Source organism: Vitis vinifera, chromosome 18, assembly GCF_030704535.1.
Source record: "Vitis vinifera cultivar Pinot Noir 40024 chromosome 18, ASM3070453v1".
NCBI classification, from domain to species: Eukaryota; Viridiplantae; Streptophyta; class Magnoliopsida; order Vitales; family Vitaceae; genus Vitis; species Vitis vinifera.
The window spans coordinates 5950340-5966675 of record NC_081822.1 but is presented as its reverse complement, the minus strand read 5'-3'; the positions used below and the strand labels follow the sequence as shown (position 1 = coordinate 5966675).

General features: G+C 35.2%; 1 protein-coding gene across 3 annotated transcripts in view; it reads right to left on the bottom strand.

Annotated features, from left to right (window-relative positions):
- Window positions 1–16336, bottom strand: part of LOC100259143 (BEACH domain-containing protein B) — a 65607-nt gene extending 49271 nt beyond the window's left edge. For 2 of the 3 annotated variants that reach the window (XM_010666119.3, XM_010666120.3), the window contains exons 1-13: window positions 16150–16336; window positions 15426–15646; window positions 13213–13276; window positions 12304–12538; window positions 10916–11059; window positions 7249–7575; window positions 4656–4878; window positions 2735–2803; window positions 2024–2470; window positions 1516–1834; window positions 569–1036; window positions 311–469; window positions 26–175 (exon numbers count right to left, since the gene is read on the bottom strand). In XM_010666119.3, the coding sequence (XP_010664421.1) occupies window positions 26–175; window positions 311–469; window positions 569–1036; window positions 1516–1834; window positions 2024–2470; window positions 2735–2803; window positions 4656–4878; window positions 7249–7575; window positions 10916–11059; window positions 12304–12538; window positions 13213–13276; window positions 15426–15547 (2727 nt within the window). In that variant the 5' untranslated portion in view covers window positions 15548–15646; window positions 16150–16336. Of the gene's footprint in view, window positions 1–25; window positions 176–310; window positions 470–568; window positions 1037–1515; window positions 1835–2023; window positions 2471–2734; window positions 2804–4655; window positions 4879–7243; window positions 7576–10915; window positions 11060–12303; window positions 12539–13212; window positions 13277–15425; window positions 15647–16149 lie in introns of those variants that run through there. The other variant, XM_010666121.3, reaches the window with a different exon arrangement.

The window sequence follows — 16336 nt, the reverse complement described above, 5'->3', positions numbered from 1 at the left end:
AAAAATTGAAAGGAAAAAGGAGTACCTTTGAGGCATCATTCCTTGCAAGCAAACAGGTAAGAGTTTGCAGAACATTCAGAACTAACTTCTCTCCATTTGCCTCATCAAGGTTTCCATTTAACAAAGAGACAACATGCAAAAAGCATTCTCCATCACGAAACAAATCCTGATAGTGCTGAACAGGTATAAATTTGGTGAGGAATCAGAACAAGCAAACAATTGTATAGACAACTCACCAACACACACAGACCATGTAATATAAAATATAAAATATTCCATATTAGAAAGGAATGGCTATTAAGAGTAGTACCACTTGATCAGTCAACAGCATAGCTCTCATTCCAACCAACAGATCAATTGACAATTCTGCAAAACTTTTTTCCCGCTCCTTTATTTGAGTAAATGTTTCTAGGTATTTAGAACATAGACGCAATTTCGCTCTCTGATCTTCATCAGAAAATGGTACAATCTGTAAAGGCAGTAAACCAAAAATACAATAGTTATTCCGTTGCCTCGCCATAATGATAAGGAAAGCAAATATCAAACAAATAAGATCAAGAAGGAGAACCTTCATTAGGTCAAGAATAAGATTAAGCACACGATTTCTGAAAGTCTTTTCCCAGAATAAATCAAACAAGCAGTCAACACATGTGGAACTACGCAAAACCAAAATTTCTGCATCATCTGAATCTGCTATTGAGATGTATTCCATTAAGAGATCCATGGATGCTTCCATGCTTTTCAGACAACTTTGGGCCTTCTCAGATGGATCAAATCTCTGACAACTTTGGGGTGAAACTACTTCCACACTGTTGTTTTTAACATTGAGGCCTATATTTCCAGGTCTTCCATATTCCTGGGCCTGAATGCAAGCAACTTTCAGCACCCGGGTTATTGCATCAAGTGTCTTGAAAGAAGCAATAGTTTTCTCACATGAAAGCTGTAATATCCGAAGCAAACTCTTCGCAAGAATGCTAGCAATCTCAGGATTACAAGAAGATTGTTCAAGGGCATCTAATAAAACAGAACATTCAGGCTGCCATAAATAAAATGAAATAAAGGTGAGAATCCCTGAGGAATGTGATGAAGACGGAACTAGAAATCCCTAAAACAGGGAGTTAATCTTCGACAAACCGCTAGATGCTCTTCATATATAGAAAGCATAAAAATTTGTGCATAAAAGCGTACACGCATGCATAAATATCTGCGTAGCACCAAGTCAAACCAGAAAATGCCTTAGCACAAGAATGACACAGAGCAAGAAGTTATGTTAGCCATCAGAAAGATGCTTTCAATAAAACCAACATGATGAGGATAATCCTGAATTCCCTTTTTGGCCTTGTTGAAAGCATCCTCTTCCATATTGAATACTGAGAAAACCAAGCCAAACACAGGACACTAACACCGTCCCAATCTTATGTCCTAGTAATACATAGAACAGAGCTTATAAAGCTCAATGAAAAAGCCAATGATTACACACTAGAACTATCATAAAGGATATAAAAGAAGACCTACCAAGTTATGTGCACTCCCACTAAATGTTGCTGCAAATTCCACAAATGAAATTACTTCCATTTGAAGGATTTCAACTCCAACAGCCTTCCCTTGACAGTCATTAGAGGCATATATTTCAGAATTACTCAGAGATCCCTCATTATATGTGCAACACTCGATAGAAGATCCTTCTGACGCTGGTCCAAAATAGAAAAAATTCTCAGAGAAGATGAGGTCCCATATTCCCTCTTCTCGAAATACCTCAAGCAATAATGGTGAGGAAACAAGAATCGTCCTGAATGCATGAAGAACAGAATTCTGCAGGGTATTGACAAAGATCCTGCAGAAAATGGAAGAAAGAAGCAAAAAAAGAGAAGCATTAAAGAAAAAGGCTGTGAGAAACAAGCCAACCAAAATACCAATGGGACAGACAAATACTTGTATCAGAATGTAGATCAGTTGTACCTTAAATATTTGACAGAAATGTTCAGAAAAAAAATTTTGCACACACTGGGTACTATTCATTCACCTTAAATGAATTGGCAGCTCATTTTGGTTCGTAAAAGCCTTGATGCATGGGAATATTGTAAGAAGAACCCTCATAATCCATTTTATAGAAAGTTCTCCATAAACCGAAGAGACTGGCATGGCACTTCGACCAGTTGATAACAAGACATGATGAGATCTATTTTCTTCTGCGGCAAGAAGGAAAGAACAGAGAACTCTGTTCAACTTGACAGCATAATCACTCCAATATTGCAAATAAGAAGCATTGTCCGGAAGTGGCAGAAAAGACTTCCTGATACAAATTTCTACTTTATTCTCATTTATAGAGTCAAAAGCAGGTAGTTGAAAGTCATCCTTGCTCTGTTGCTTGTACTCTTGAACCATGAAAGCAAGCAAGCAAAAGCTATTTGCAAATTTATGAACTCTACCATTTTCACATAGAAACTGCAAGTTGTTCAAATTCCCAAAGCTGAATGATCATTAAGGGCAGCAATAATAGAGAGCACTTATATAACAACAAAAGAATAAAAAAATAAGTTAAAGACCACAGCAAAGGCCCCTACTTATGATAAATAAGAGTTATTAAAAAGCATAAGTTAAGGCCACAGCCACACCCCCCTACTAATGACAAATGAGAATAATTGAAAAGCCAAAGTAGTATAGCATAGAATAAAAAAAGGTCATTAATGGAAATAGCTGTTACTGAAATAACAGTTGGTCATACAAAGGATACACAGCCTCTCTAAGAACTTCCAAAGAAAGAATATGGAGCCGAAAAACATCCAAAGAAGGATTTTCATCTCTGCAAAAAATACTTATGCCAATATATTAGATTGTGGAACCAAGCCAAAGGAATAGTATAATAAGAATGTTCTATAAACAACTTAAATTATTATCCTAGCAAAGCAGATGATAATAATTCAACTTTTAAGTGTGTGAGTGTATATGGGCACATCAAAATACAATTTTTTGTTTATATATGCTCAATCCAAACACTTCTAGGATGGAAAGAAAAAATTCCACCTCATAATAAGACACATATAATTATGAACAAAACCTTTCAGCTGCCACATCTCAAACTGGAAAAAGTTAAAACAACAATCAGTAATAAGTATCTAATAGGTTGCCATCAAGGCATCAACAACTAAGTCAGGATTATCACAAAACATTTTAAATAATTAAACATATTAGTGTTGAATTGGAACACGATGCATGCAGCATGACATGTAACAAAGCTTGTTTCAAGTTTCATTAAAGTTTTGCACTGAAAACCAACCAGATGTTAAAGAAGCAAAAGATTTGATGATTAAATTTAAGAGGTAAATACACACACACATCCAGGTGCACGCGCAGAGACAGATTATTCCAGCCAAGGAACAAAAATATCGTATCTTGCAGATAGGTTGTCCATCCAGAACACAGAAATATGGATAGAATATTGATATCAGAAATTTTATGAAAGAAATGAAGGAAACTTGAATTAGCCCAGTCATTCAAACCCCTCGTAAATAAGATAGTCCCATGGGAAGTCACAGCGTTAAGCAAAAAGCAGTTCATGCCTCAAGCAACCTAGAGGTGGCAACCTGGACTGGTAGGATCATTTCATGGCTCAAGCTAGGCTCAAGCTGAAGAATGAAGCACCTTTTTTCTGATCCAACCTTAATTCTAACCCAAGAAGGTCAATAAGAGCTTAACATCAACTTTACAAGCTCAGATGGAGCTAGGGTTGGGATAGGATGGATAAGGTTGGTTTACCAGGTTATTCAAGTTGATTGGATTAGAACAAAGGGACAGTCAAGCAGTAGCCCAGTCACTGGCTGAAGTTAGAAGACAATGAATCTCTACGGAAGAATCACTGAAGATTTTGAAAAGAATTGGATGCATCCAAGAACATTGATAAACCACATGTCACACCTATAAGCAGAATAACAGATCAGTGATAGATTTTAAGTTTTAAAACTAAAATTGAACAGAGATTAGGTGGAAATTAAACTTTTTGTTACATCAAGAATACAAAAACCTGGAAGGGAGAGCATCATGAAATGGATTCTTCAGCACCAGTTTAGAAAGATAAAGTACAAGTCGCAATATAATAGAGCTTGTAAGATGGACAACAAAACAAAGAGTTTATTTTACAGCTGCCCTCAAACATCCAATTGCATTATAAATAAACTGTTATATATTATCTACCTGCAGTCATTCTTATCCATATCACAGATATGAAGATATATTTTTCTTTTGATCAAAATGGGAACAAATATCAAGTCAATCACAACAACTTCGTGTATATAAAAATGAAAAAAATAAAAAATTTAATCATGAAAAACTAAAAATACTAGTGTAGTCATCCAGCAACTGAAAGGATAGATCGCCCTGTTATAAGCAGTAGAACAGCATAGGAGGCTTAAATGAAAGTTTCAAATATAGTAAGGACCTCTCAGCAAGTTTACCAATCAGTTTAATTTATCTTACATCTTAAGAACAAATTCCTCACAGAATCAGGAGAAATACCAAATTTTAAGGAACTACCATGCCTAAACAGTAAACTGCTAACTGTTCACCAATGTTCTCAGAACCCTGAGGTCTTAAATGATATCTGAAAAATAAGGAAGCATAATATGAAAGGTGTAGCTACCTACATCCAAAAAAATTACCTTTCTTCGTCAGAACAACATGAAATTTTAGATATTAATGGATTATTCGGCGGAAGTCCAAGTCCATCCAATAGAACTTCAAGACCTCCAATACTTCTAAAATGATTTTGTCCCCTAGGATTCTCTGAGAGCGCGGAATAGAGTGTTCTCAAAGTCACATACTGAAGTGGTGTATCTGTCCATTGTTCTTTCATACTCAATCTTCTGATGACACGCAACAGTTCTGAAACACAATATATTTCTTTGAGTGAAAGAGTAAAATTAAATAAGATACATATTATACAAGAAGTATTGAATTTTAGTGAGGATTCAAGACACGTGAAGAATAATGATAAAGAATTTCTTCAACAATTTCCAATATTAATGCTTCCACAAAAGTTCAACTGCCAATTTTTTCTTGCAGGAATGGCAACTATCAGTGCCGTACCATTTGCCTCTAGCACTAAAATAACTCAGACTTCTGCAAATTGGAGACCAGATACTTCATTCACAAGTCATGGCAGGCATATGAGCATACAAAGCCAAGAAGATGCTGTGTCCCACTAATTTAATCAACCAGTCGAAGATTCTCAGTAAAATCTAACTTTCCATATATACTACAAAAATGACTAAGATAAGGCACTCACAATGTAATAGATATGCATAATGTTCAAATTAAAGCATTCGTCTGTGTAAAAGGACATATAACAACTGAAGTTGCAGATTTTTTTTTTTATTTTTTATTTTTTTGGACAAGCAAGCAAATAATATATAAACAGCACCTATCAAAAAAGCACACCAAAGTATACAGGTTGTACACAAGGGCACCAGGGCAAGAACAAAAGAGAAGCAACAGCAAAAGCCCCTCCCCTTACATAACACCAAGCTAATCAACTAAATCTACTATAGACATTGTCACATCATTTAAGCCCACCCTCATGCACTCCAAAAGACAGCAAAAGAAGGAAGATTTTAACGCTTTATCCAGTTTTTGCACATCCTTGAAGGACCTCCTATTATCTCCCTCCAAACAGTCCAGAAAATGAATAACAGGGCAGCCTTCTAAGCTTTTTTTCTTCTCTTCCCCACAAAGGACTGAAGTTGCAGATATATAACACAAACACGCACAATATAAGGAACTTGAAAAAATACAGGATTTAAAGAAAGGTATTCTTCCAAGCAGCCATCAAGGTAAAAATCAATATCAGCCTGGGTGATTAATTACCAACAGATGCAGTGTAAATCCAGGTAGCCAAGAACCCAGGCAAACCACATGTTAAAAAAAAGTGATATAGGCATGTAACAAGGGTTCATGGAATTATCAAGAGTCAACCAATTTTAGCCTTCTAAAATGACATTGTACAAGAAATTAACTCCCACCCCAACCCCCAAAAGAACCCTAAAAAAATGATACAATTATTAAATAAATAAATAAAATAAAATGAAGGACTTATGAACCACTTAATAAAAAATTATACGAAACAGATGAATTTTATAGATGAGAGACAATCATGCAAGAGGTCTGTTCCAAAAAACATAAAACATATAGAAACCCAAAGACAAAAGGAGAAACTAGGAATCACAATACCATCCCAACATGACCAATTCTATCACAACCATTATACATCCCATTCCAACTTGAACTTCACAATTGAGGCCCTAGAAAGCCACAATTTAAAAACATAGCTTTCATTATGTCCACCATTCTATCCCAATCTCTGTACATCTCAAAAGGTTAGACATCAGACCTGACTGGTACAAGTTTATTTTATGTGTTAACAAGTCAATACAGTAATAAAAATAAAATTTGTTTACTCATCAGGCTTGTTTACTGTTATATCTTTTTTCTTGGCCTTGTCAGATTTCTCAAATCCTGTCTTGTTCCTTCCAACCAAGTTTTTGTGGAGATCAAAAGTCCCTTCAAAGGTTAAGGCCCTTACTTGGTTGGTAATACATGGAAAGGTAAACACCAATGACAAGTTGCAGTTAAGAAGACCCTTCAAATCCCTTTGTCCTCGATGGTGCATTCTATGCAAAAGAAATGGTGAATCGTTTGACCACCTTTTTCTTCATTGCCCCTTTAACTATTGGGCTTTAGCACAAGCTCTTCAATCTAGCAGGGTTGGTTTGGGTTCCACCCAGGAGTATTGAGGACATGATGATTATTGCATTTAGAGGGTTGGGTAATTCAATTAAAAGCAAGACATTTTAGCAAATTGTTTGCCTCACTTTGTTGTGGATTGTGTGGCAAGAGAGAAACGCTAGGATTTTTTAGGATAAAGGGAGATCGGAAGGAATGTTATGGGATTTACTTCATTTCTATTCCTCTCTATAGGCCTCTTGTACTGTTGCTTTTAGAGGAGTTCCTCTTTAGTGTTTTACAACTCAGCTGGATTGCGGTTTGTGATTCAAAAGTTTGAGATAGTTAGGGATTATCTTTGTATATAGTTTTCTATGGAGGGGTGTATTCTTACTTCAATCAGATTCTGTATTTTGTGGGAAGGACCTCTCATCCTTCTCTTGTATCTTTACTACTATTAATACATATTTCTTGGTTTCTGAAAAAAAGAAATAAAAAATAAAATAAAATAAAAACTGAAATCTCCTACCTTACCTACTAACCAATTAAGACCACCAGCTTCCATCACAGATACAACTGCCTTTTGATGCCACTGTAGCCTTGTTTCACAAATAGAAACCTTCAAACTACTAGGAGGATCACTTGAGGATGCACCATTTCTGGGAACAGAAAACTCCACAGCATTACTGTACAATTGAGTCTTCTCCAACGTATTTGTATGTAAATCGATGAAACTACATATTATTGACACCACATATACAAGTACTTTTTGCAAGATTCCTGTCTTCTCTACGGTAAAATTTGATAAACTTTCATCGGCAGAAAGTATACTGGCAACTGTTTTGAGTTGGACAACAGCCGCTGAAATAAACAACATCCAGTGTGTTAAAATGAAAATATCCAAATACTTCAAAAATATAATACACTTAGAACAAAGAAATAGAATAACAAAATCACCCTATCACAGCTCAAGGAAAACAGAAAATGCATAAGATATTTAAAGATCCACAAAAAAAAAATTGTCAGTGCAAGCTCATTAAGGGCACACAGAAGTGGAAAAATGAAAAACAACAGGAAGAGAAGTCCAAAAGGTTACGAGTGTTTATTATGTGTCATCAATAGCATATTTATAAATATGCTTGACTAATGATCCTTTGATTAATATTTTCCATGTAAATATAATTGCCACATGGTCCTTGGTTGATTATGTTTCCTTTTGTTTAGGGGTTTACCATATATTTTAAGCTTTTTCCTATACAACTCTCTTCTCCCTCTTTGCTCAGTTTGATATTATGTTTATGAGGACTTAAGGGTTTAGCGATTGGACTTGATGGGTTACATTCAACTCAGTTGATGAGGATCAAGTATGGCCTGAGAATCAAGGAGTAGGAGGATGAGGAGGTCATCATGGAGACCCTAAGGATCTAAGGGAGAATAAGGCAACAAGGCAACGTGGTTTTGCAATGAAATTCTGGCAACACATATGGCAGAATGTTCGAGTGTAAGTGATGAGTATGTTGTATGCATTCCAGAAGAAAGGAGAATTTAGGACTTGAATGCTGCTGTATTTGTTCTCGTTCTAAAGAAGAGGATAGAACTTTAAACCCATTAATCTAGTAGGAGGAATTTAAAAGCGCTTATTAAATTTTGGCACAATGCCTTTGGAGACTGATAGATGAACTGGTGTCAATTTTGCGTTGAACCATGATAGAGTAAGATCCTCCACCACTGTGCATGTTACATGTATTTAAAAACACATATTCTAGATTCAGGTGAAAGAAACTCCTTTTTTTTTTATGATAAGAGAGAAAGATTTCATTGTTAAGTACAAACTACAAACAAGGATGAGAAATCCTTCCCAAAGTACATAATCCTCTATAGAAAGTTTGATAACAAAGGTGGATAACAAAATACTAGTTCAGAAACTAAAATCTAGCTACAATTCACATAAGTAGAAAATCTTCTACAAAGGAAACCATATGTCTAACTCCACATTTTATTAACACATCTACCACATGATTGCCTAAGTGAGGAGCCCAAGAATAGGAACATCTTAACTCTAAAGAAATATCAATAATTTGGCGCAATCACCCATCAAACTTCCATGGTCATCTTTCTTCTTAGCCCGTGATATGACAATAACAGAATCACCTTCTAGAAAATTGGAGAGACCTAAAACTTTCGCTTATAGCAACCTTTCCAAAAGCACTAGAATTTCTACCTCAATGACTAAACCTCTACCTACAAGTTTAGAGAATGCTCTTAACACTCTGCCAAAGTGATCCCTAAAACAACCCCTCAATCCCTAATTGCTTTAAGTTGCCCAAAGAACATCCATCAAAAAATTTAGTTGAACAAAAGCCAGTAGAGGTTATAGTCATTCACAAAGTGTGTCCTTAGTCAACCTCATGGCTCGGCAAACCAGGTTTCAAACTAATAGAATGACACTCAAAGGGATACCTGTAAAGGTTCACGAGTAGAAGCCCACAAGGTAGAAGAGTAGTAAAACAAGTACCCAACTAGTTCTAGAGGCCATCCCCTATCCTCAGAAAATCATCTTGTTCCTTTCCCACCAAACAATCCAAATCAAAGTGAAACCAACAATTTGCCAATGAGTTCTGCCTCAAGGAAGTCCCCTACACCTTTGAAGGACAAAATTAACACTTTTTCCACCCTTCTAGGTGGAACCCAATCAATCTCTACAAGTCAAAACAATCTACACCATAATGTCAATGTTGTGGAGCATACAAAAGATATGATTCTACGATATTTGGATACTTCAATTTCATCCAACGTACGTGTGTTGATGCAACATCACATGGGAATCCTCGTCAAACACTCCTATTTTACTTTGGGTGAGGTTGTTTGATTTTTTCATGGATATCATTCTATTATTTCGACTTTCTTAGTAATAATTACATTATAGAAAATGAACAATTAGCTTAAAAGTGAACTTTTGTAAAAATATTTAGGGATAAGAGGGAAAAAATGTTAAGAGGGAAAAATGGGAGATTTAAAAATGGAAATCTTCACTTCCAATTTATTTTTAATTGAAATTTCTTTTATTATGTTGTATCCCAGTATCTGTACCCTTTTTCTAGATCCTTTTTACTTGAATCCCCATATTGTAAAATATGAATTGTGAAGGATCAAACACTTAAACATAGACCCGCATCCAACACTCATATTCGAACCCATGCAACATAGATATAATCTATAAACTCCTCACTCCCCTCCCTCCTACACATAACACACCATTCTAGGCTAAGCGTTTTTCTATGTTCTTCTTCCTAAGAGCACATTACTAGTATTGATCTTCTTATTTGTCACAAGCTATGCATAGGCCATCACTTTTCATGGAACTTTGGATTTCCAAACGAAATTTGCAAGAACAAAAGGAACTAAATTGGTCAAAGCAAAAAAAGCCTTCAAGAATGAGTTAATTGAGAATGATTCCAAGGATGTTAAATACAGACCTCTTGCATCAATAATGGGTGACAAATAGAGATGGGCCAAAGCAAACATTAGATGAGCTAGTTCCTCAACTTCTTGCTCTAAGAAGTTATAATGAAAATTGAAGTTCCAAGATATAAACAGAGAGAGGGAAACTAGCACGGAGGAAATAATAAGAGTTTCTCAACCTCACTACTCTATAAATGTTTGCAAACTACTCATGAAGAAATTTATCACCCAACCAAAGATCTTCCTAAAAGTGAATTTTTGTACTATCACCCACAGAATAATGAGCAAAACTAAAAAGTCTAAGAAGGTTTGAGCAATAGCCTTCCAAGGGCATTTATGTGACCACCTAACAACATAATTGGCATCCCATTCATTAGAGTTTGAATTGTAGATAGTCCTAATGAAAAGGATATCCATTTTCTACCCTTACTTAGCAATATTGATACCCATAGAAGCAATTCATTTAATGGTGCACAAGAATTTATAATACAATAGCAGCATTTAACAGTTCTTTTATATTTCATCATGATTTAAGCATTTCTATACATAAAATATAAAAGTACAATTGCAACTTGCAAGTAATGCATGCAGTAAAAACAAAAAATAATCACAAATAGTAATTCAACTTTATCAACATTAGATAATACAACAAACATTTTTTTTTTATCAAAAATAATACAACATAAAGAGTCAATAGCAGAAGGGTAAAAAGAGTAGCCAAAAAAATGTTCAAGTACACCTTTCATTAGTGTTGTAAGCTTCTGAATCCCACCATAGTAGCCGAAAACTCTACAATTATGCATTGAGCGAGTAACAATTTTTAGAGCATCCAAGACAGGAAACCCTTCCGAGGTGATAGTGAAGCTGGTGGATGCCCCTGATACTGTTATTGATTGCACCGAGTTAGTGATTACTAGATTGACAACATTAAAAGTTAAAAAAAGGTAAACAACATACTACAAAATCTTGTTAATATAACAAAATAATCAATAAGGAAAACGCAACTTGCAAAAAGGAAATAATTAAGGTGCAATTTGTATACACTTCTTGTTTTCTATTTTTATGAACAAAAAAATGAAAGTAATTCCTATATAAAATGTAAAAACTCTTTGAGACTTATCTTAAAAAGATAATGACTTTTAAAAACAGTTAAAAGAATTGAGTTACTAAAAAAATTTTACTACCTCAAATTTTAAAAGTAGTTTTTAAGGACATTAGATAAGTCCAAACTTTTTATATAAAAGTTATTCTATTTTTATTTTTTAAAACAGAAAATATGAAGTACATCCAAACAAGCACTAAATAATCCAATCACAGTACTAAATATCAACCAAATTTTCAACCTGAAAGTTCAAGAAGTAATTGTGTATTTTCCCAAACAAACGACAAAGTAGTTGCACAATTCTAATAAATTATAAGATATCAATTTTAGATCACCCATATAAAGAAGATAGTGTATAGACAAGGTAAAGCTGCGAACAGAATTACTAAGAACTTGAAAAAATATATAATTTCCTTTTGCATGCACACTTTGCCTTTTTAAGGGATGTTCATCAAATTAACATGTGTGAGAAGATAATCCTTTTGCATCGTCATTCATCACTACCCATAAGCAAAAGATCTATGAGCAGCACACTGCTTCCCTATTCATTTCTTAAGAGGTTTGGCTTAGGTTGACTGGTTTCTCTCCCTCCCTTGATCTCAAGGAGATTTGAAGAGTTCAGACCATTTACTTATTTCTACTGCTGGGGCTATCACTCAACTTCACACCCAGCAATCCACCCATGTTTTCATAAAAAAAATAAAAATAAGTACAAACGCTGAAAATGTACTAATTACATTAGTGAGAATAACAAACAAAAATCTATGAGTTGAACAAAAAACAAAAAGATAGTAGTCTAATGATGGATTAACATGGAACACCAAAAAGGGTAAGAAATGCAACTCAGTTGAGTTGAACAATCCAACCAAATCCCTAACTGAACTTCGAGAAGGCTGGGCAACTTTCTTATTAAAGAGACATTTTCTGCAAATACCCAATGAACTAGCATGATAAACAGAAATTTTTAGTACCATCATTCACCAGAAACATAATATCAATGAAGCAATTTATTAAAGCCAACTTACACTCTGTGACTAGAGCAGTCAATTGTCCAACCTCTTCGGTTAGGACCAAAATAATTTCAGCAGGATGCCCAGCTGAGCAACCAACCACTATATCATCAAATCGTGATGAATACTCCCCAGTTGAAGCTGCAGAGGAAGCAGTGTCCAGAAACTGGCCAGAATCAACAGGCTCCCAGTTCTTGTATACAATTAAGAATTGCTTGAGGAAAACAAATAACAACTTTCTCTTCTCCACCTAAAAGTTCAAATCATTAAACAGAAAATATATAAGATTTACCATAATAGTACTAAAAAGGGTGATTGCCGCCAACCACCACAACACTACAGTTTTATTTACTCATAGCAGGGCAAGGCAAAAGACAACTATAATGCGAAAGCTGGAAAGTAATATCCCTAACAATACAAACTAGATGTAAAGGAATATTAAATGCCCCATTGGTTTCGCTTGGTGGGCTGGAAATGCCCGACTTATCAATTTATCCAGTAAACTACTTGGGGCTCATGTAGCCCATGCCAGATTAATCAAATTCTGGAACAGAGCAATTAACCTATTTGAAGTGGCTTATTTTGTACCAGATATTTTAGAAGCCTCTTCCTGACTAAAAAGTTAGTGCATCTGGGCACAAAATAATGCACCCAAAAGAAGCAAACAACTACTTACACAGCTCAAAAGCTCTCAGATATACCAATTCAACCAACTGCCCGACACTCCCCTGACAGACAAGAGGGCAAAGAAAACCTCAAAGAAACAAAGGCAATAAATCTTTTGAGAATAGAAGCAAAGAACAAAGTTACAATAAGGGACTGCCTTCAGTCCAACTAGACATTCAATGTAATGTTTGGGACCAAAATTCATTCACTATAAGAAAGCATGATATACATCAACCACCAAGACATTTCCAAGCATACCTTGTCAATGGCATTCTCATATCTCCCCCAGAGTGTACAAAGAATTGCCTCATCACCAACTTCACTGGAAAGGAATAAATGGAAAACGAAGAATAAGAACTATAAGATAAAGCGAACAACAATTTACTCACAATGTGATGGAAACTTAATAAAAATAAAACAAGTAAAATTAAAAGAAGCTCCCTGCATTTTTTATCAGAGAAGAAGCTCTATGCATAGCATCCAAAACAATAGTTGTGGCAAGGTTATATGTATCAGATGGTTGTCTACAAAAGACTCCAGCCCAGGTTTAAAAAATGAGTAACTTACTTTAAATAATACATCTTAGTTTCACCAAGTCCAAACCCATAGAAAGGAAATCTAACATCAGCATCTAAAACAAGTAGTCCTTCAGCATTTCCAATATCATACAACCTTTGCTTGTTGCATGTAGAAACATTGTGAATATGAACTTTAAACCAAATATGTAAAACGATGTTGCAGCCATAATCCCTAAACATAAATGAATAGTTACAACAGCTACCTGACGCGTGAATATGGAAAGCAACACCATTAAGAAATGATAGAAAACATTTTAAACAATTAAGAGAAAGAAAGGAGAAAACCCACAAATGGCAAAGAAATACAGAAGTTAATAGATGTAGGACATCTTAAAAATAATAACCAACCCTCTAGGATGACTCACACTGAAACATGTCCAAGAGTCCAATTTGCTTCCTGGGTTGCTGGATAAATCCCCAGCAACCTTGTGCCCTTAGAGTGGCAGTCAGATGGTCTTCTTGAAACTTCATACAAGTCCCAGAGGTGTCTCATAAAACTTAACTAATTGGAGTTGCCTCAAAATTCAACACACTTCACATGGTCCCAACTCCCATCTCTAATAAAATGACAAATTTGTCAATATATACATACACAAATTCATGCAGCTGGGTCCATAGCCCATCTTTATATCTATAAACAATAATGTGCTGATATCTTGAATCAAGTTCATTTCTTATCCTTGTAATATCAAGGTAGCACTGGCTACTTAAATTTCAGTCCTCCATATTAATTTTTTCTATTTTAAGTTCAGTTCTTACAGTTGCAAATTTCTATACTTTATTTATCTTCCCCAAAAATATGAATCCACTGACCAGCCAATTTTAAATTATTGATCTCACCTCTAATCTGCTTCTACAGAAACCTAAAAACCCTTTGTTGTCCATATTCAAAAAAGGCTCAACTTGACACAACTAAGTGAACTCTCCATTACCCTATTTTTCATCATGTTAACCGTTCCCCACCAAACAGTGTCCCCTACCCTCTATAACACTAAAAGGTCATAACATAGCATTTCCTCTATTGCCACAATCATTCAACATAATTAAGCAATGGGAAGTTTCCTTGCCAAGCCCTAAGTTCCAACTACCTGGGTTCAATTAACCTTTTTTGTTGTTTTTCCTTTTTGACAGGTAACCTTTCTTTGTTGTTTAGATCTATCTAGAGTTGTATCCTCCATTAACTTATCAGAAATCATGTCTTCTCTCACATAGCAATAACCCATATGCTATTTATCTTTCCTCTTTGTCCTTGTGGTGCTATCTGATTGATTCAAGTCACTCCTCTTAACTTGCACCAAACAATCACCCATGCATAAAACAATACAATCTCATCTTATCCTCAATTGTTATCACTTCCAACTTCTCATGAATGCATTCATTTGTCATTCTATATTTTCTTATTTCCCACTCACCCAATTTAATATCCATGTTCAACCGTAAGATGCAATTCAAGATCGAGGAATGACTTCTGGTGTCAAACCTACTTTCCCTTCAAAGTTCAATACATGATGTGGTTCATTCCCCGGTACTAATATAGTAGTCCTACACTCCTGTGAAGGCCCTTTTTCCTCGAGTCTTTAAGTTCAAACTGCCATTTGAAGGTGCAGACAGTCAACCAACTTCACAACCACTTTTATTTCACCAGCATTCGATTGGACATGTTTATTAACTTATTTAAAGAACTTGTGTTCCCTCCAAAGCTATATCAAGTTTGTCAAAAATGATTGTTTGCATGATAACAGTGCAGTAGTTGAAGAGTAAGTTACTTGTTTGCCAAGTTCAACTTATAACACAACAACCAGGTGAATAGAATTTGATAATTCATCCGACACAAAGCAGTGATATAATAGGGCACAATCGTTTTTAAACAGTGATTAAACAAGTATAAAATACCTGAACCGGATTTTCGGACTGGGAGCAGAAAATTTCTCCACTTGGGGCCCCGAAGTAGACTCTCCAGTTTGGCCACCAGATGTCCTTCGGATAAGGTCGGCAACGCCCTTGACAATGTTCATGCTTCACCACTAGTGTTATTCACAAATCAAGACCTCAGAATCCAACAATTAAAATACACGTAATCACTCCAGCCCATCACTTTTGCCAAGCTCAACATTCTATTTCCATAAATGAAAATAACAATTTAGTCAGCATAACTTTCCCGTTCTTGGAAACCTAATGTAAACAGGCGCCATTAAGAACAAACAAGAAGGTTTCACAGCCATAATTTATAAAACAAGAAAACAATAACAATTACACTTTCAATAATATACCCAAATTTCCGCGTCATCCGTATATTCTGAGAAATTGGAAGGAAAAACAGAAGACCTATTCTTTTGTCACTTCCGTCCACGAAAACAAATAAACAAATATACATATATTATAACTAACACAACCGTTCCTTCTGAATTCAGTTGGTTTTTTTTTTTTTGCTTTCTTCGGAAAAGGGACAAAAAATATATTTTCTCGGCATCAAAACAATAGATTGATTGATTTATCGGATATTGGAACGCCGCGCATAGAATGAAGAACCCAAATGAAATTGCTAAAAGATTGATCAATTTTGAGAGAGCAATCGGAGTCAGATGTTCTTGTTGTGAACGATTGAAATGATACGTACCTCATCAGATCACATGGTTGGTGTCTCCATCGAAATTCTAGGGTTTTTTATGCGAGATCTGAGGTTTCGAATTTCCCTTCCCAGCTTCAATGGCTTCTGAAGAGAGAGAAAATGCTTGAATGATTTTTTATTACCTATCTCAGAAAAAAAAAGAAAGAGATGGAAGAGAAAGAAGATTTTTTAGATT